This window comes from Branchiostoma belcheri, unplaced genomic scaffold (genome assembly GCF_001625305.1).
Source record: "Branchiostoma belcheri isolate BF01 breed outbred unplaced genomic scaffold, Haploidv18h27 scaffold111, whole genome shotgun sequence".
Lineage (NCBI taxonomy): Eukaryota > Metazoa > Chordata > Leptocardii > Amphioxiformes > Branchiostomatidae > Branchiostoma > Branchiostoma belcheri.
The window spans coordinates 482,543-503,954 of NW_017802503.1; the positions used below are offsets into that span (position 1 = coordinate 482,543).

The window sequence follows — 21,412 nt, forward strand, 5'->3', positions numbered from 1 at the left end:
AACATTGAGTCGTCGCAGTAATTTTCATCCTCTACAAGATCGATGGTAAAAACGCAAGCCTAAGGCCACAAGAAATTTGCTCTGATAGCTTAAATTCATGACCGGATGTTACGTCTTGTGATTACATGTTTCGGAATAAATAAAAAAAAAAAATTTCCTCCGCTGACAACTTATATTGAATGAATGAATGAAGACCTTTATTGTACATTTTGCCCCACTGGGCTAAAGACAGGTCACATATAGACAAAGTACATCATCAATGTTGATAATAAAACGGCTATAGTACACAAGTACGTTCAACTTCCTCTCGCTTTCTGGTAATCTTATAAATGTAGTTGGCAGTATGAGTAGTTAAAGCTGGTTTGTTAAAGACTACAAGGAATATAAATTTCTCTATACTATTCAAATACTTAAATTGGGAGTATTTGCTTGACACAAAATCGAAAAGAACGTTTCTTTCGCTGCCATACATGGAACAATCCACAATAAAATGTACCTCGTCTTCTACTTTACCTAAACTACAATATTGGCAGATTCTTTGCTCTAGAGGAGTGCGGTTATGTCTTCCTGATTCAATTCGCAAATTGTGACAACTGATTCTTAGTTTAGTAATGGCAGATCTGTGACGTACATTTGCGATCTTAAGATAATCTTCTTCGTTATATGAGTGTTTTAATAATCTGTATGTTCGAAGTTTATTTTTTGAATTAGCAACTCTATTATCGTTGTGGATTTCGGAAAGGAATGTTTGGAAATGAATATCTTTTAAACGCTGACAAATTGCTGAGATAATTTGGGGCGTATTTGAGCCGATTGATTGAACGTTTTGCCAGACGAAAGAATAACCGCATTTCTCTAGACTGTTGCGTATACCAGACGCCCAACACTTGGTACCTGTAGCTTCTAACTCTATTTGACACAAGAGGGCGTCTGCTTGAAGACTACCGGCAGGCACGTCCTTGCAAAGACGAAGAAAATACTTAATGCTGTTAATATATGAAAAAACTTGAGCTTGCCGTCACCACGTCTTGTGATTACATGTTGGAATATAAAAAAAATGTATCGGCGTGGTTTGGAGAATTTTGTCGCGTAATCGCATTGAGTAAACAGGACTATAGACTTCATACATGAAGTGTTACCGGAGCCAATATTGCAGCGGCTGCGAACTAACTTCAAGTGCCATTGAAAGGCGTCCGTTAGTTGTATGCACTTGGTCTAACTCGTTTAGTTTCAACCGATAGAATTGCTAGAAAGTTTGAAGAATGATCTACATGCCTGTCTCGCTACCAAACATGAATGGTACAGTCTACACTGCGTGGGGCTAACTATATTTTGAGAATAATGGTTACGTTCATTGTACTCAAACAAAAGTGTTGTCACAGCTACTCTCCAAGCAGAGGTTTGGGTTTTGGCTTATTTTTAGCGTGTATTTACGGCTTTTTATCGGGGTTTCTTTTTTGCACTGGAATTTATTTTGTGTTGGCGTAAAACAATTCCAGTTCAACAAAGAAACCCCGATAAAAAAAGCCTAAAAACACGCCAAAAAATAAGCCAAACCCCAAACCTATGCTTGGAGGCTTGTCACAGCTGTGACTGTGACTGTGACAAAACGTGATGTTTTGATCGATCGCGAGGCCACTGTTACGGTATTTGGTCAGTAAACACTGAGCATTGAACACTGAGCTTTTAACTGGTAGCCATTATAGCATCGAGTTCAAGAATAAAACTTTCAACAATTGATACTAACTTGTTTTTCTTGGGTAAATGTTAGGAATAGGAACAGTGTACCGTCACTAGTGGTTTGTTTAATTCGTAGCTGATGTGTTGAAAGAGGTTGTGACTTTTCCTAGTTCAAAGTCTGACTTTTGTTACCATAACAAGCGTTGTTATTGCAGTCTCAAAGAAAACAACGTAAAGTATTTTTAACTTTACTTTTAAAAACCATAAAATTCATTCCCGTCTAATTATCTATCACTGGCCTATTCTGTGTTATCTCCAGATCATCATTAGTGACTATTTTGAGCATTAAAATGCACAATAGAGCACTGTTTACTCATAACATTAAAACAGATGTACGCAGCTAACTTCTTAGTGTAAAAAAGGGGGTCAGAGCTGCAAGCCCTTTGTGTTAGCCGTCCAAAGCGTGAAAGTGCCCAGACGTTAGCCTCCATAGCATGCCAAAACTGGGGGATTTGGGGGGGGGGGTCTTCAGGGTCTTTGGGAGCTTTTATGTGCTATTTTCTGATTGCATATAGACAACATAGCCGGCCTGGTTGAATTACCCACGTTTTAGAACTGGGCTAATCAGAAAACAGCCGAAGACCACCAAACCCCCAGTTCTACAAGCCTGCTACGGAGGCTACACAGACGTGCTTGTTCTGATTTCTGTATTGGTTCCGCAATTGCAAATGTTAGCCCGCAGTGACAGTGTTTCCCGTTGTAGGTTGCACTTGACTGTAACACGGCCCTGGTGTCGGACAATGGACGTGCTGCCGCGGACTAAACGACTCGGAACCATGTCATGACCTTTCTTTCCATCTTTTCTCTGTCGCGGGACAGTCTAGCGACGGGATTTTTTTTCTATCTTTAACTTCAACCTGATACTAGTAATTCTTAATCTGCAGCTTGCAGTTGAAAGATATAAAACCAGCATAGTACAAGGTGCAACAATACTAGATAAACAATGCAAATATTACTGCGAAACTACAAACACTGCAAGTTCAAAATAACGCTAACACCACTACTACCAAACACTTTCTCGTAAATAGTTGTGGACCATAAAATGCACCTTGAAAATCACCTCTCACATGCATATGATTTACAGACTCACTTTGTACGTGCTACAAAACCCGACGTGCGGCAATGAACATATATTTCAGAAGGTTGACAGGGTGACTGGGTACGTCGAGGTGTTTGCACAGGTAGACGTTTCAATTATGGTGGTATTTTAAGCAGGTGAGAGCCACTTACCTGTAAGCAGGTGGAGGTGTGACATACAGGTACCTGCCGAAGGGCGCGTCTATGTACTTCACCATCTTGAAAATTTAAAAACTAACGGTTCTAGAAAGATGTTTTTACTGCATCTCAAGAAAGCATGTTACATAATTGGTGGAGACTACTGTGCATTGGCAACGAAGGCAGCACCAGGCTTCATGTTCAAGAGTTGGTTGGTGTTGTCGTGTCAACAAATACGGCCCACCACGCCTAGACCTGGGCCGCGGGTAAACAAAGACAGCTTTTATATTGATACTCTAAACAAACGGACAGCTTACTACACTTCAGCTGGTCCATGGTGAGAGAAGGATCGGGTGGCCATCTTGTTCTTATGCAAATGAGTTCGGACTTCTGGCCAATGAGAGGGGAGATCAGCATAACAGGTGTTCGTATCGTGTAGCCTCAGACAAAATTGCTTCTTTTGAGCCTTAATGTAGTGAGTACTGTCTCGATTTAAAGGAACATTGTTTTCGAAGACCCCCTGTGACTGTCCCATTAAGTAGGTGGCGTAATTTTATTAAAAGTTATAAAACGCAGCGCGTCCGAAAATGAAAAGTTGCGCTAATGTAATGTTTAGGTAGGGGGGATTGTTGTATACAGAAGTTTACATTGTGAAAAGATAAACGTAAACCAAACCCCCTCGAAGCCTGTGGTCGCGAAGGTCGTATCGAGGGTCCGGCGTCCTTTGTTCGGGACGTTATCTGGTGGCGCAGCCTAAACAGAGTCGCCCACTCGTGACACGATCGCGCGTCGCAACGGAGGGATACTGTTGCAGCAGGCCGGTTCATTTAGCAGCGGTTGCGAAGGCGCGGGTAACACACAGCAGTACAGACGCCGGCTCAGGTCATAGCGGGAACGGGACATTCATTTAGAACTCTTCGGTCTTCACCTCGCGTTTTTTCTGCCTCACCATGGCATCGGCACATCCTGGGATCAGCAATAAGAGCCTGTCGTCCATGACTCTGGAGGGCAGGGTCCTCATGAGTCCTCTGGCGAAGAAATACACCTTCATGGTCCGGTCCTGTCCGCTGAAACACAAGGACAAGATCGGCGACATCCACCCATTGCCGCCTATCACTGTTCAGCACAACCTAGAAGAGGTAAGATCAGACTATTTCTACTTAAAACTACTCTTCGCAATCAGTCTAGATGTAGTCGAAACACTTTTGGGTGATGCAGATGGGAAAAAAATTGTTTGGCGGAGTTTGGGGTGGTATTGTATTGCAGAAATGTGCCGTTGTTAGGTGGGCGAGCACACATGCCAGCACATAAACAGGAAGTAGAGTGACTGGGATTTGATGACAAAATGTTAGCCTTCTTTCCACCTGTCACATGCACAGATTTTGACTTGAACTTTAAAGCACGGTTTTGGTTAGTTTTTTAGCGTGCTTTTGAGCTAGAGATGGCATCCTCAACTTTTTGTGCAAATGTTGCAAAGGAGCAAGATTTTGCAATGGTGGAACAAAGGAACAAAATTCTGACAAACTTCGGAAATATCGATGTAAACACTCTGTCAATATAGTGTGGCTTTAAATGTAGTTGCTTGTTCAAAGTTTGATCGACGGACACCAGTGTTAGTACTGTCACTAGCAAAGTACTTCTTGACTTGCGAATGTTCATTCGACTGTGAAAGTGTATTGACAACCGCTTGGATCGTATTGTCCATGACAAAATACGATCGCGTCCCTTGCGCATTCCTAGAAAGTATTGTTACCTCTCAAAATATTGCACATGTTCAGCATATTTTTCATCCGAGATATGTGTCCCAAAATTTAGTTCCAAATCAACGACAATCGGTCATCATTTTACAAAGTACATTCCTCATCTGTGTGAACTCAAGAAGACAGAAAACTAAAACGCACGAGTTATGTACTAGTATGTCTCGTTCGGTGTAATGTAACCAGCTGCCGCCGCGCCGTGTGTCTGCGAAGCTGGTGTGTTACACCGAAGATACAGATACAGATATTTCAGCGAAGGTGAAAGATCTAGAAATGACTCTTCTCACCCAGAACACGACCTAGCAACAATCCTGATACTGTTTACTGCCGTTTGTTTGTTCGTCGGTTCATTTACTCTTTGCAGAGGCGAGAAAATCAGATAAAAACCAGAAACCATAGATAAGACACCTCTTCGATTTCCAATACGCCTGTCTCACGTTAATGTTCCGCACAAACAGTCAAACAGTAATCAAAGGTCACATTATGAGCAAAGCGTCCAGATATAAAAGGGTTATAGAGATATAATCTTTTTTCTCAGTAGCCGACGAAAAGTAGTAGATGCTACTTGAGACTTCTGTCTTTTTTCAAAATCTTTCGTGTGGTCGTGTGGCGTAACCGCAGAGCCGCAGAGTGCTGGACTCGGAACCAAGAGGTCCCGGGTTCGAGTCCTGCCATGCCACCGATCTTGTGCCCTTGGAAAAGACACTTTACACGACTTTCCTCACGTGAAAATGAGTATTGTTCTGTATTTGTCATCTGCGTTGGTGGCGGCATAAAAAAAGTTGAAAAAATTGAGTGTGTCGTCACCATGTTTAGTCATAAAATGTTGGAATAGAAAAAAATATTTCTAGCAGCTCGAGTAACATTTTCTTTGTGTTTTTCTCCAGTCGTTCGTAAACGACAGTATCCGGACCGACACGATGCAGAACTCTCGGTTCTGCCGTCCGAACCTCTTGGTTCCTAGTTGAGCACTCTGCCGTTAGGCCACACGACCACACATGTCAAATTTCTTGAGTAATAGTTTTTTTTTTGTTGTTGATTTTTCCTTCCAGTCTTTCGTGAACGACAGTATCCGTACGGACACGATGCAGAACTCTCGGTTCTGCCGTCCGAAGCGCACGTCCATCATCCGGCCCTACAACGCCCTGCAAGACAAGCACGCCGTAGCCTACTTCCGCAGCCCCACTGTCAAGGACACGCTGGAGAGGACGCTCACAAACAAGGTAAACAGAAAAAAGAACAAAAACTTTAAAAAAAGAAAAACAAAACGTTTATCTGATAATGAGGTTTTCTTTTACACAACCAATATTGTCTCTTACCTCTCTTACGTTTCGGTGTCTATCAGACACCTTCCTTGGAGCTTCTGACTGGCAAGAAGCAGAACTCCGGTCAGAAGCTCCAAGGAAGGTGTCTGACAGACACCGAAACGTAAGAGAGGTAAGAGACAATATTGGTTGTGTAAAAGAAAACCTCTATATCCTATACTCTACCAACCTGATGAAACTATTTTCGAAAAAAAAAGCAACGTTTGTCTGTCGCTGAATAGTCTTAACTAATAGGTCTCTTGGCACATAAGGCATTTTCTTATCAGAAAACTTAGCTATTTATACCAATATATATATATATCATTCATCAACAACGAGTATGTATATCATTTATCAAATACGAGTATGTATATCATTTACTAAATACGAGTAAATATATAATTTATCAAATACGAGTATATGTATATGTGCTCGCTGAAGTTGGTGATCATAACATTTTCGATGTGTAAATATACTGTCCAAACACTAGGCTTCCATGGATGCCCCAAGCCCACAAAAAAACAGATACATTTTCTGTTAAGGATGAAATGGTTAACGTTTTGACCAACTAATCGATGCTACCCTGACTCAATGTTTGAATATAATGTAGGGTGTACATCGATCGGTTATTAGGAAGTTATGTAGCGAGCAAAGTATTTGTCGTGTCAATAAAAGGTGTTTTAACCCACTTCTTTAAGGGGTCTATCTTTCACCAATTTGATATTAACTACAAGGCCAGGCGTCAGTGAGAATGTAACTGAGAAGCTGTTTTTTCCGCAAGTTGGGTCCGGGGGTGCGTGGGCGAACAATACGGGGCAAGGCACGCTGTGTACCCGTAAACATAGCCTCTACCAGACTACCTACGCTGGTTATATACAGGAGAATATCTGCCAGGGGAGTTTGGCCGCCTTGTAGGTTTGACTGGCCTTCGGAGGGAAAGAAACTACCTCCCCGCGGCCGGACTCCCTTGGCCAATTTTTCTCTCTTTTTTGCCGAATTCTACGATCCGTACTCCCGTAGAAAGGCCTGGTAGAGGCTACCGTAAACATGCCGCGCAGTAACCGATGCCCTCCCCGTGTGATCCCCGGCCATTCACCCAGCCAAACGCTGTGGGCAAAACACGGGACCAACAAACACCGGACAAAGGATAACATCAACCTCATATGTTGTCCCCCTTTTTCCATCGGTCCCTTCTTTAACCGGAATCTTAACCCTTTAAAGACAAAGGTTGGAGATTGTGTGACCGCGTTCTGTCAACAATGTTCGTGTTTTGATAAACAAGCTTTAGCAATCCACCTGACCCCTACCAAGAGAAATTTGTGTCAAGGATTTTGTTATAAGGCCACACTGATTTAATTTTATGGATGACATCCGCGCGCGCATTGATTTTCGCCTGTTCTCTGTTCTGTAAACGTCGCTATGTACGAGTACTACCGCAAATTCACAACACCAGCTTTGTATCCCTGTGCCGCTTTAGAAACATGTTTATTATTGGCCAGAACTTTTTATTCCTTTGGAGGTCTGCAGAGGATGTCATCTATAAAATTAAGTCAGTATGGCCTAACGAATTTCCGCTAGAACTAATGTCATCGGCGATTAAACGCCTACAGTGAACCGCTATGTTCCGGTTGTCATGCGTTGCATTTTTGAGTAACGCCAGTAGCGAATTCAAAGGATAGTAGCTTCGTTACTTAGGAAACGGTTTTGGTCTAGCTTATTTTATGCATGGTAACAAGCGTTACGCTATCGACAGTTAACACCTGGAGGCGCACGCGTCTAGTCGTATTTTCTTTACAGAGAAGACTTAAAGGTCTTAAAGTGAGATGGTAGGGATGAGGGGTTGGTGCTACATAGGATATCTACCCGCACGCGTTCATAATCCTAATTGTTTCCCCAGTCTTGCCGATTGAAGTCATTCTAATTCTGGAAACATGCCATCACTTTGGGCGTGTGGTACATTCAGTCTTCAACAGATCCTAACGTGGGCTATAGCTAGGAAAGCGGTACGCTAGGCCAAACATTGCATGCAAATAGCCAGAAAACTACCCGGTGGGGCATCGGTTTGGAAATGTGACTGTAGCATGACCGCCGAACTTCAGTACAATTAGTGACCCACGTAGTCGCAAAGTGTACCCTCTTGGACAGATCAACTCCCCTGGTATAGTATTCCCTTTATTTTGGCCAATTTCTCCTGTTTTTCCAGCAATCCGCGGTTCCTGGTAGAGGCTATGTAACTTACTGGGAGTCTGGGACAATACATATACTGCAGATACTGATACAGGATGGGACAATACATACTGCAGATACTGTTGTAGAATGGGACAATACGTATACTGCAGATAAACTGATGCAGACTGTACTGTTCCCCCCTGTAGGAGTTGTGGGAGACGCCGCCCAGCCGTAACATGAACAAACTGTCGACCCGCGGCCGCTCCTTACGGACCCCGACTCCGGCCACGCTGGTCAGGATGGAGGAGAACTTCGTGGTGGACAGCATCAAAACCAGCCACGCAGTCACCAAGTACAAGCCGCTCATCCCGCCATACAACGCGCTAAGGTACATACAACAGCTTTACACCAATCTCAGCTCAGAAAAGAACAAGAAATAGTCAAGCCTTCAAGTACCAGAGTTATCAACCAAGGATTGAGGTGTTCATTGCTAGAACTATCGCAAAGTGGAACTCGCTGTCACCAAGTACAGTAAGGGGCATTGCCATTAGGCAGCGTTAAACAATGTTTGGACTTACATGTAGATGTTCAATGCTTAGGTGTAACAAGTTAATCGGTGTAATGTAGCCAGCTGCCGCCGCGCCGCGTGCCTGCGAAGCTGATGTGTTACGCCGAAGGGCGGTTATACCGACTATACCGATACAGAGTATTGGGTTGGCAAGCTTTAGATAGAATGTATTGCTGCCCTTGAATCTATGTTTTCATTGTAGTTTTAATGCTTCAGTTGGCGATCAGTATTTGCAATTCAGACTGATTCCTAGAATTCTTGGAGATGCAATTGCAAGACCTGTGTTCCAGCCTACCTTAGCTTGTTAGACCGTGATGCAGTGTATCTAGAGCGTGCGGAAACACAAAACCAAAACCTCGGAAGTGTAACGACATAAGCTGTAACGACATCTCTGTTACAGTCCTTAGATAAGTCTCCAAGAAGATGTTAGGTTCGACTCAGATTAAGTGTTTTACGTGCGTGTGTCTCTGTGTGTGCCTGCGTTTGTTTGTTTGTGTGTGTGTGTGTGTGTTTGTGTGTGTGCGTGTGTGTGTGTTTGTGTGTGTGTGTGTGTGTGTGTGTGTGTGTGTGTGTGTGTGTGTTTTGCGACATTTCAGACGTCTTTTTAGAACACTGAGACCAACGGCTAGATCCTGCATCTGCTAGTAAATTCCTTTACTAACATTTCCAAATATTCTACTTTCAGGGACAACCATTCCCAGCATTATTTCCACTTCAAGGGAGTCAAAAACCTTCTGAAGACCACAGTTGGCGGCCAATAACCCCCCAGAATCGCCACACTTTTGCGTATATATGTAAGTATTAATCTCTACCAGACTAACTACGCTGGCTATATATAGGAAAATATTTGCCAGGGGAGTTTGGCCGCCTTGTAGGTTTGACTGGCGCGGAGGGAAAGAAACTACCTTCCCGTGGCCGGACTCCCTTGGCCAATTTTACTCTTTTTTTGCCGAATTCTACGATCCATGTTCCCGTTGAAAGGCCTGGTGGAGGCTAACCAACAATCAGCCCATTGTTTTATTGAAACTTCCATGTTTGGTTCCTACGTTCCGTTGTCAGGGACACATAACCAGGCGTAATCTTGTTTGGTGCCGGCGCCACACTTAATTTGTGCTAGTTATCACGTATCGCTATGTGTAGACGTGCTTTCTCTATATGACTCATGTAGTAGCACAGTCAAACAGTTATAAATCTTTTAAATATATTAGAGTTAACGTTGTTGCTACAAAATACTAGTACTATATCTGGTGTATACGTGCTGTCTCAGTATGATTCATGTAGTAGCACAGCCAAACAGTTATAAATCTTTGTATCTTTTAAATATATTAGAGTTAACGCTGTTCTTACAAAATACCGTGGCATTTCTGTCCAGAACTATACAGTTGATTGCAGATAGGTTTTATGAATACGTTATATAATTCAACCCTTACTGAACAATCTAGAAGATCTCGACCGCATATAAATCGCGGTTCATTCCAGAAGCTATTTTTTCGAAGAAAGAGTTCTTACATATACAAAGTCAAGTTCGTCATGTAAGGCCAAATTTACACAAGCTTTACGGCAAATTGCGATGTCATTGTTAGTATAGCACCGCTATATATAATATAAAAAAAAGATCTAATATAAAAGGACTGCGAACTCATTATACATGTGTAGTTCCTATTGACAATGCTACATGCCCGATCTAAATTTGTACACGTTGCCAAGGAGACGGGTACAGTAGCTGAGGGTGGGGTGAGGGGTTGGGTGTCGCGTTCTCTGTCTACCCACATACAGACCCTTTCACTTGCGTTCACCCATGAGAAACCTACTGGGTAACGGAAACCCAGGCTGTTAGGGTCCATGTAGCGCAAATACCGGGCTTGCAAGCCAGAACAATTCGCCTGTCCTTAAAACATCAAGACTTCACGTTCAGAACGTTTTTGTTCTGGGCGCGTAGTTTTATTTTTAGTACATCTGTAACCCCTCTTGTAAGACATTGTTGGTTTAGCGCATTGTTGGACAATAGCCATATGCCATGATACGGGGGCAGCAGCTGGGAATGTAATATAGATGGGATGCATAGTTAAAGCTAAGAACAGGTACTAGTCCCAGTGGCGTGTTAAGTAAGTGGTTGTAGCCTCTACCAGGCACAGCGGTCGCTGGAAAAATAGTAGAAATTGGCCGAAATAAAGGAATAATATACCAGGGGAGGTAGCCGGCCAGAGAAGATCCAATTCGTGACCCACTATTTTTCCAGCGTTCCGCAGTGCCTGGTAGAGGCTAAGTGGTTGAACTAGGGGAAATACTAGTAATACAACACCAACAATTGCTTAGAGTAAGTCAGACTTAGTCCATTGAATCGCCATCTTCTTTGTCCAACCACCTGTTTGATTTCCGGCCCCCAAACTCAAACTGAATACATCTCCAAGCAGATGTGGATTCGGCTCAATGTTTTACGCGTGTTTTTGAAGTATTTTCTGTGTGCATTTCTACTGGTCTACGCGGACGAGAGACGAAGAAAATGTTTAAGAAACGCATGCACCTAAAACACCGAGCTGAACCCTACATCTGCTTGGAGATTAGAACACATGTAACAGATCAACCAATGTGGTGTCACGTCGATGAAGGTTAGACATCCAGGTAATACAATACTTATAAGCCAGGTAATATGGTGCTTATAAACCTGCATTTCTCCTCTGGTCTCTCAGTCACTGACGAAAGCTAGTGGATGCTGCCTGAAATGTCTTACCGTTTCCAAAATCATATCCAGTTGCTTGAGTAGTTGCTTTTTGGCGCAGTGTGGTGTCAGTACGTTAAAATTAAGCGTTGAGTTCTCTCTCAATCTTGTTATACATGACCATGAACTAGTCTGCAGTTCCGCGTAGTTAATAATCTACATGTTTTTCCTCTCTCAAAGGTTTCCTGGACCATTCATGATAGCAGTGACCTGAAGATGACTGCCGAACTTTTACTTCGACTGCCCAGAGAAACACACACCAAATGCTTTACTTGCCATACAAGAAGTGGAGTCAACTAGCTACAACATCACAACAGTAAAAAAACCAGTGTCCAACGCTGTACCAACAAACTGAGAACCCTGCCAGAAGTTTACTACTAGTCTTCTCTCAAAAGACTAGCCTGGTTACAAAACCTATTATAGCTCTCGAGTCCTACATCCTCTCCGCAAATAGAGGATTTGCGGAGAGGATGTAGGACTAGGGAGTTATAATACTGGTTCAAGTGGTAACCAGGCTACACAAGACAGCCATGTACTAAGAACTTTATAATTGGTACTTCTTTTATTCTATTACCAAACATGATACTGTGTTATGAGGGACAATTGTTTCTAAATAGCCAACAGGGGCTTTCAATTCAGTGTTTACTGTTACAGCATGTCTAAACTGTTTACCTGACAAATGTTGGCAAACGTTTAAAATGTTATTTACAAACTCTTATTACATAATCAGGCCTTACTATACATCCTAATACAATGGAAACTGTCTTAAGGGAATCCAGTGTCCCATTGTGGCAAGGAGCTTCAAATAAAAGCTCCTTGCTTATAGGAATATCTCATGAATTAAGATTACTATTAGTATTACTAATAATATAGACAACTATAAGATATATTATCACTAATAAGGTTCAATTCAGAATTGAACCTTATTGTTATTACTATATATACATACCTATTGTGCATGATGTAATATAATATGTAGTTAATAGGTGTTTGTAGTGCAAACAGAAGTGTTATATATTGCTGGGACAGTCCAGACTTTGTTCCAATATAGCTCGAAGTAAAGATACTAGCTGGTATTTACTTTAGTGAATTTGCTCTGTAAGTATTTGTCCACGTACTTGAATGAAAGAGGCCCTTTGAAATCCGTCCAGTTTATAAATGCTGTAGTGTAGTGTTTAGTTCATGTATGTAGAGGTGAATGGGTGTTGGGGAAACTGCATGTGTTTTTTTTAATAAACTTGTGCTTGTGTTACTTCTCTTGTTGTGTGGTTGCTTAGCTATGTCACACCCCAGGACTATTCCTGATAACCTTGGACCCACGTATTTACTGTATCTTTGAACTGTGTCACTTTGAACCTTCTGACAGGGTTAAGCTATGCAATTTCTTTGCACCAACAAAGGGGACTATTAAAGAGCAATTAAGAAGGTGTGTGGGGGGAGGGGGGTGCATGTGGAAGATAGAAGGTGAAGTAAAGGCCGGTCTTGTGGTTGGGATAGCCTCTACCAAAGTACACCCTAGCCTCTACCAGGCTTCGGGAGCGGCTGGAAAGAGTAGAAATCAGTCAAAAAGAGAGACAACATGCTGGGCAGTTGGTCTGCTGGAGAGTACAGATTGTCCCACTCGCAGACCAACTCCCTCGGCATGTTGTTTCTCTATTTGGCCAATTTCTACTCTTTCCAGCCGCCTCACGAAGCCTGGTAAAGGCTAGTTGGGGTAATAGCAGTTAACTCAGAATCTTAAGGTTCTGGTTTTCAAGGTCCGTACAATACAAAAGTCATGTGTTGTGCCCTTATGTGCCCCAGTATGCAACACAAAGTAGGTACTAGTATATACATTGTACTAGTATGTAAAGAAAGTGATGAGACTAAGGCCAAAAAAATACAGTTCATAAAAAATCTTTACCTGATAAAAGGAAAATGGCTTCAGACAAGAATTAAGTACAAGTACATACAAGCTGGCGTATGATTTGTTTTCCACAAGCTCATATGTAATACAGTACCGGGGGTATTACACAAATCACATTCAATGTTGATATGCAAGCACTGTAACAACAAGATACATTCACATGCATAACAATAAATAACTTCACACCACATCAATGACCTATATGCTCAAATCTGTGAGGTCTAGCTATGAAGTGATATCAAAATACAGTCACCATAATTTTACATACATCTTAGTTAGAATTGTCACAATATCATCATACTATAGTTTTATAATAGGCAGCATTACAAGATAGTATAGAAGCATGCATCTTATTACAATGTTTCACTTTGGTACATGTATGTACTATGATGTAGGCATCTTCCCATATGTAATATGATTGTCCAAGCAAAATAGAAATTACAAAGGACAGAAATCTGTCCATAACATAAGAGATCTATTGCCTTAAGCCATTTCTTTCTTCAAGGATAACAATAAAAGGACAACATAAACTAGAAAGGCCAATATTTGCTTTGGAGCAAATACAGCGATGGGTTCACCACATTTTACCACATGGCAGGGAAAGAATGAGAAACACAAGGGAAAACAATGATTTAGTAAATTACATTGATATAACTATAATATGAAGTAACATACAACTAAAACAACAGTTGGATAGCTATTCCCTACTTTATTGGTTAGGATTTTTAATTGCATAATGCAAACTGTTGATTTTCAAAATAAAATAAAAAACGTTCATGCCCCGCATTCCATTCCTGGAGCAGAAAAGCTTGAAATACCTACCAAAACACTTGAATAAAGACATACTGTCAGTATGGAAATGCTCTGTGCAGGTGTTAATCAAGTTAAATCCCAACAGCCAATCAGCAAGAAATGCTCTGTGCAGGTGGAAATGCTCTGTGCGGGTGTTAATCAAGTTAAATCCCAACAGCCAATCAGCAAGAAGTATAGAGGAAAGCTGCATGCCTTTTGGTTGATGCCCTGCATTCCATTGTGATGACTCATGCCCAGACGTGGTAAACACGACACACTAAAACAGTAATACATTTGCTATAACACAGCCAAAAAACTCAAATAAAACCATTCTAAAAGCCTGAATCACAAAAATTTAAAAAACGCCTAGGGGTATTTGCCCACTGTACCTCCACACCAAATTTCAGGACCTTAGGCCCTAAAATGAAGAAGCTGAATCCATTTAAAGATATGGCAGGAGGAGGAGAAGGAGGAGGAGAAGGAGAAGAAACATCAGAAAAAGCAATATGGGTTCACCACCACTTCGTGGTGTGGTGAACCCATAATTACAACAACTCATAAACAAGAGAATTACTTATATGAAAATAACTCATACATGTACTCATAGGGTTCACACATTCACAAACACATTCACCACGTACTTTCATTGTACATACAATGTACAATAGAAGTATCCACCAAGTTACAACAATACACATAAAACATTAATAAAGCAGTCTGATGATATCCATTTGGAATGTAGAGGAGGCTGCTTTTAAGGGTGTGAATGGGGTGGGGTGGATGGTGTTGCTTCTTCAGCAACTGTTTTTCTTTTCTGGGTAAAGCATTTTTGCTTAGGAATACAGACTGCATCCCAAGTAATCTAATTAGGTTCTACTGTATATTTTCTTTCTTTCCACACCTCTGACAGTACTTTCAAGATCTGAAATTTAAACAACAAGTATATGTAGAGTAATCTCCAAGCAGATCCTAGGGTGGCAAAAGACAGTATCAAATTGGCAGGCAGTATCCATTGGCCAGAGGGTCAAATTTGCCACCCAAGGTGTTGGTGGGGGTAGCAACAAAATNGCTTATTCAGATAAGAACCTCATTTGCATAATTTATGAGGAAATGCTAGATGATGATGATTGGTTTATGAAAAACACCGAGCAGATTATTATTGGAATGAGCAGAGCACTTTGGACTAATGCCTCTGACTATTTACAGTTTAGAGGTACATATCCAATATTTTGTCAAAAACTTCTCTGTTACATAGTGGGGGTCTTCACGCTTCGTTAAAAATTGAAAAATCTCAAGATTTATTCCAAAGATCTCAATATTTTAGACGAAATCTTGAGATCTTATAAGACAATCTTGAGATTGTTCATGACAATCTCCAGATCTTTCAGAAAATCTTGAGATGAAAGCAAAAGGTCTCAAGATCTATCCAAATGTTTTCAAAGTATCTTGAGATTTTTCCAAAGTATCTCGAGGTGCTTTAAAAAATATCAAAATTGTTTAAAAGATCTCACGTTTTTTCAAGATTGCTTTAAAAATCTTGATATTTCTTAAAGCATCTCGAGATGCTATGGAAAAATCTCAAGATACTTTGAAAACATTTGGAAAGATCTTGAGACCTTTTCTTTTCATCTTAAGATTTTCTGAAAGATCTAGAGATTGTCATAAAAAATCTCAATATTGTCTCATAAGATCTCAAGATTTCGTCTAAAATATTGAGATTTTTCAATTTTTAACGAAGCGTGAAGACCCCCACTGGGGGTCATTATGATCCGCTATGTAACAGAGAAGATTTTGACAAAATATTGGATATGTACCTCTAAGCTGTAAATGGTCAGAGGCATTAGTCCAAAGTGCTCTGCTCATTCCAATAATAATCTGCTCGCTGTTTAAAGAAGAAGCACAATCTGACATGGCAGTCAACAGACTGAATTAGGCCAGACTTTACAGTAGTTTTAAAATCAGTTAAATTGATAAAATCACAGCTTAAAATAAAACACATTATAAATATTTACGTTCCACCATTGTCATACATAAATACATAAAATCTGTCACAATATTTATAAAAACGTCTACAGTTCATTCAGTAACTTTGTCATTGCAGGGATTGCACTTGTTATGCATCGTTTAGTCCCTGTTGGTTGTTGGTAGCGTGTCGAGTTGCGGAGATGCCTGCCGTGTTGCTGTCCGCGGGTAGGGGGCAGCCACACGGAGAAGCGAGGCGATCTTTCCACCTTCAAGGCAAAGTCTGTGCACAGTTTTTGTCTGCGGGCTGATAAGCGCTGAAGTCATTCTTTGTTAAGATAGGACTGTCTTTTGGTGGGGAATATGGTCAACTGATATACTTCATGGAAATGAGGATCTTAATTGCATAATGAGGGGGACTAATCTATAATTTGTCAGTCATAAAAATTAATATCATTTGGCAAAGGTATGAGGTCGTGGAACTCTAGTTAAGATATGCAACAATTTCGCAATTACACGTGTTTGGCGTATCCAGAAAACGTCTAAAGTGTGATTTGCTTCACTACAATTAAAAATCCAGCAATGATACCTAATGTATTCCCTTCCTGTTTATCTTTAAAACTCCCCAACCTCAAGTATGCTACAAGTAATATCAAAAAGGAAAACACTTTCAGGGAAGTTCATCTGTGTTGGTAGTTTATTTCCTGAGAGGGGTGAAGGAGGCTATTTACATCAGGGCCCACCACTCTTCACTTAACGGCGACGGGGGCCGACATCGTCTACCAGATACCTTTGACCCAGTGTTGACGCCATACTTCAAAGAAGTCACGTGACAAGCCTCACTGGGTCAGTCTTCTGAGGAAAACCAGAGTGACTGGTTGAAAGCTCTAGGTGAGAGAACTTTTGTGTTGGACCAAAAGTTTTAACTTTAAAAACGGAAAACACTTTCATTTACATAGTAATGCAGTCAAACTTCTAACTTGTTCTTTATTTCTCAAATCTACAGTACAGCTGCTACAGTATCAACAAGGGCGGTGTTTAAAAAACACACCGGCGACGTGAGTATTTTAATAATATAATAGCATAAATTTGTAACCCTTTTGATATAACTTGAGTAAAAGGAATTTTTCTTATAACGGATTGTTGTTTTAGTACTACTAGTATTTTAAAATGTGTGTGTTTTTAACACCGTATTGTATGTAGGAAGTTGTTTGTTTTTGAGGGTGCTAATATGATGCATGCATCAACAAATGAAATGTGTACCCTGAGCTGTAACTCACATTCGTATGGATTTATGTTTGATTATTTAGGAAGTACGTGAGTAAGGTATAGTTATTAGGAAAGAATGGTATCTGACGCAAGTATTACCAAATAAGGATGAAATTTTTAATAGGTATTGCCATATATAATAGACACGGCACGCTACGTGTACACTGAGTGGGTCTCCACCAGAAAGCAGACCGGGCGCTCGTCCAAGGTTCCCCAGATATCTGGCGTCTCCATATTCCACCTAACATGTCTGACTTTCCTCAGCGCCTTCACAAATTCACGGAGGCGCTGAAGGGACTTGTGCAGAGCTACCCCAAGGTCACAGTATGGGACCACAAACGTCTGTGGAGACGCAACCCAAACTACTTTGCGCCTCATGCCCGTAGCCTCATGCTCCCCCCGGACCCCCCTAGGAACCTCGAGGTCCACTCAAGCAGTGGGAATAACCCCCCATTCAAAATCCTGGCTACGGGCATGCGCCTGACGGCTTACACTTGTCCGATCTGGGAAACCTCCAGTATTACAAGAGTGTCCGCGGGGCTTTAGACCGCCAGCTAAAGCACATTTAAAACGTGTTCGCTTGTCCCTTGTGAACCCCTTTCCTTTCTCATTCCGACACAATTTGTGCCCGATTGGCTGGTTTCCCCTTTTCGTTCGCACACGCACGTGGTCTTGGTTTCTTTCACGCAGTTAGGCGTGTTTTGGCCGGGTTTTTGACATGAGACACATGTTAATATATTTGAGACAATCTCTATCCTACATCATGCCTCGCACGTGTTGATACTATGCATGGTTTGTGATACAACAGAATAAAAGGTTGCATATCTCGCCAAACAAGAAATGTCTCTTCTGTTTATTGTGTTAGATTGCACTATATAACTAACTGTGACCTGGCCCGATAAAAGGCGTAACGTAAACAACCGGAGCTCAGTCTGACGTAAACCTTCGTGGTGTTCACATCACGGAGACCTCCGCTGCGTAATACTTCAATATCTAAGGCCCATTGCGCCCACACATTCAGAGCAACAAGTATGGCATTGTATAATAGTGTATACAATAGTGTATATAATTTACGGGCAGCATCCTTGCACCGACAAGCGATACCCCGACCCGTACGGTGAATGTCGGGGTCTGGGACACCGTGTAGTAACCGGCATCGCCGTCTCAGTGCCCGTGTCCTCTGACGACACTTACTGAGAGGTTTCCCGGATAACATTTCAATGCACATTGCAGTATTTACGCTATGGGTCACTGAATAAACAAATTATTGGTGTTTTCCCTGGATACATGACGAAAATATAGGTATACAAACTATGATACGATCGTGGCCGAGAGCAGAGACCGTTACTCTGCACGGCCTATTTCGGTACAACACAGTCAATGCTCCGCTCGGAACGCCACAGACACAAATAATTTCTAAACTGTCGGTAACATAAATATCGTCATATACACATCCCTAGTAGATACTCTGGTTAGTCTGGGTAAAGGATAACAATCACTATGAGTAGGTCACGCCCGTTGAGATAACGTTGGAATATAATATGGCTCCATTGTTTGATCTTCAGATGATTTTTTACACAGAATTACTAGAAAATCTGTTCCTTGTATCTGCTTGGAGATTGTGTCGGTCGGATCTTATTGTTTACGAGGTCTCCAAGCAGATGTTCGTGGGTATAGTTGGGGTTGTCCCTTTCTCTGTATCTGCTCCATTGTTTGATCTTCAGATGATTTTTTACACAGAATTACTAGAAAATCTGTTCCATGTATCTGCTTGGAGATTGCGTCGGTCGGATCTTACTGTTTACGAGGTCTCCAAGCAGATGTTCGGGGGGAGGGTATAGTTGGGTTTGTACCTTTCTCTGTATCTGCTCCATTGTTTGATCTTCAGATGATTTTTTACACAGAATTACTAGAAACATTCGGTCCCTGTATCTGCTTGGAGATTGTGTCGGTCGGATCTTACTGTTTACGAAGTCTCCAAGCAGATGTTCGTGGGTATAGTTGGGGTTGTCCCTTTCTCTGTATCTGTTCCATTGTTTGATATTCGAGTGAAAGCTTACAGACTTACTGAAAATTAGTAAAACAAACATTAGGTCCCTGTATCTACTTGGAAATTGTATTGGTCGGATTTTACTGTGTGCGAAGTCTCCAAGCAGATGTTCAGGGCATAGTTGTAGAGAAAAAAATTAACACGCTACACAACATTATGATACAGTAAATGAAATAAAATATGGTTATACCTCTCTCACAAGCAAACTAAGATGACTTTGCATAAAACATTCTTTCATAAGATAATCGTGCAGAAGACTAGCTATTGTCTCTTTTTTTGAATATTTACATATCACCTTTTTCCAAAACTGTAGGACATGTAGGATTGCACATGCTTTTCTGTCATTCCGTGAGTTTGGACGCTAAACAGTAAAGGCCTTTTGCCCTGCAAAATAGGGTTTTTGCTGTAAACCGGAAGGGAGGCTATTTCCCAGTAAGTCCGTCGCGACAGTTGCCATAGCAACAAACCTATCTGTCTGACTGACCATCTCTGGGTGCAGTGGGTGGTCCGTGCACGAGGCACCATACATTTATTCAGTCGGCCGCCAGCTACCCGCGAGGACGTACTAAACTTTCGTTGTACCAACTGACAAACTATTTGACTTATTTGACTCATTTGCCGTATCAACAATACTTACAACTGGACCCCTGAACGTATTCAACTAGTAACGCTTCTACTGTTAGACGAGACGAGCCCGCAGACGAGCCCGCACTCCGCGTGGCCGTACCCCGGACCACTGAGAACAACTGCCCTCCTCTCCACCAGCGATAACAGACTCCCAAAACGGTGAGTTCATACGTGCTTTTATTTAGGGTACACTTTTAAACAGGAGCGTTGACAGGTATCATATACAATTATGGTAGGAGTGTATTTTATGTATAGAAACCTTCCGTGTTTGGAGTCCTGATGACGACTTCACATTTCGGATCGTTCATCTTATGACGCCTTACATTCTCCCCTGTAACCACCCGACCTGTTCAGTGGTTGTTTTGTGTGGCTTTTTGATTGTGAAACGTGTCAATGTTTTGCGCTGGACATGTCAGCCTTGTCTACAGCTGAATTCTATGTTTCTTTGACTTGAATATGAAATGTAGCGTTACACCTTGTTTTGAAGCAAATGTAGCGCTGGACTACTTTAGTGTTTCCCACAATAATCTGCCTTTATTTGATGTCCATTGCAATGTGTGTGGGGGCATTCTAGACAGATAAGCCAAACTTGTCTTATTGCCCTCGATAAACAGAAACCGTCCTGCTTGTGGAAAAGGACGCGAGGAGAGAGCACATGGATGCTCTGATTGGTCGATTCCGGAAAAGTTTGAGCGTGGCCCGTGCGATACAAACAAGGAAACCCCGTTCGGTACAAACGGAGAATTCCCCGTGCACTGGTCAACGTAAACCTAGCGGGCGAGGATCGGCTTTCGTGTCCGGCATAAATTTCCATATGGCCCACATAGCGAGTCGACATAGAACTATTTTCACGGCCAATGCAAGGCATGTGGCGTGTGAGATTCTGAAACACGTGGTATCTGGATGTCTGGGAGAAGCAGGGCTGCCATTGGTCGAATTAGGTGTCAAGCTTGTTGTTGGGCAGGGCCAAAAATAGTTTATACTAAACAAACTTCAGATTTTAGTAGCCGAGTCCTAAGGCTCAATGAGAAGCGAAATCTTCAAATAGGAAACGAAGCTACCTTCTTGCCAAAATAAGGAAGCCACTTCTTAACATATTTACAGGTAAAGAAGTAAGGTTATAAGCGTTTGTTTCCTCCTTTTCAGTTCCCGCGATAATGACACGAGGCTAATCACCGCTGTTTCCCTACAGTTGCCCAGGCCGGCGGGCGTGGAGATACGTAGCCCCTTTGCCTTCTCTCAACCAGGGATACAGACATAAAAAAGGTGAGTTCATTAAGTACTTTTATCGATAATTCTACAGGGTGTGGATGTTTGGTAACGTCGGCCAGTTT

At 41.7% G+C, this 21,412-nt stretch overlaps 2 protein-coding genes across 2 annotated transcripts in view; one reads left to right on the top strand and one right to left on the bottom strand.

The window, feature by feature from the left end:
- The window catches only part of LOC109487467, an 11,316-nt gene extending 8,281 nt beyond the window's left edge, over positions 1-3,035 (bottom strand). The window contains exon 1 of the mRNA XM_019791460.1: positions 2,971-3,035. Coding sequence (XP_019647019.1) covers positions 2,971-3,035 — 65 coding nt within the window. The remainder of the gene's footprint in view (positions 1-2,970) is intronic.
- A 691-nt stretch (positions 3,036-3,726) lies between these two features.
- On the top strand, positions 3,727-9,543 carry LOC109487895. Its single transcript, XM_019792005.1, has 4 exons — positions 3,727-4,094; positions 5,765-5,935; positions 8,392-8,573; positions 9,439-9,543. Exons 1-4 carry the CDS (start codon positions 3,906-3,908, stop codon positions 9,512-9,514), a joined length of 618 nt encoding a protein of 205 aa, XP_019647564.1. The 5' UTR covers positions 3,727-3,905; the 3' UTR covers positions 9,515-9,543.
- The last annotated feature ends 11,869 nt before the right edge of the window (positions 9,544-21,412 follow it).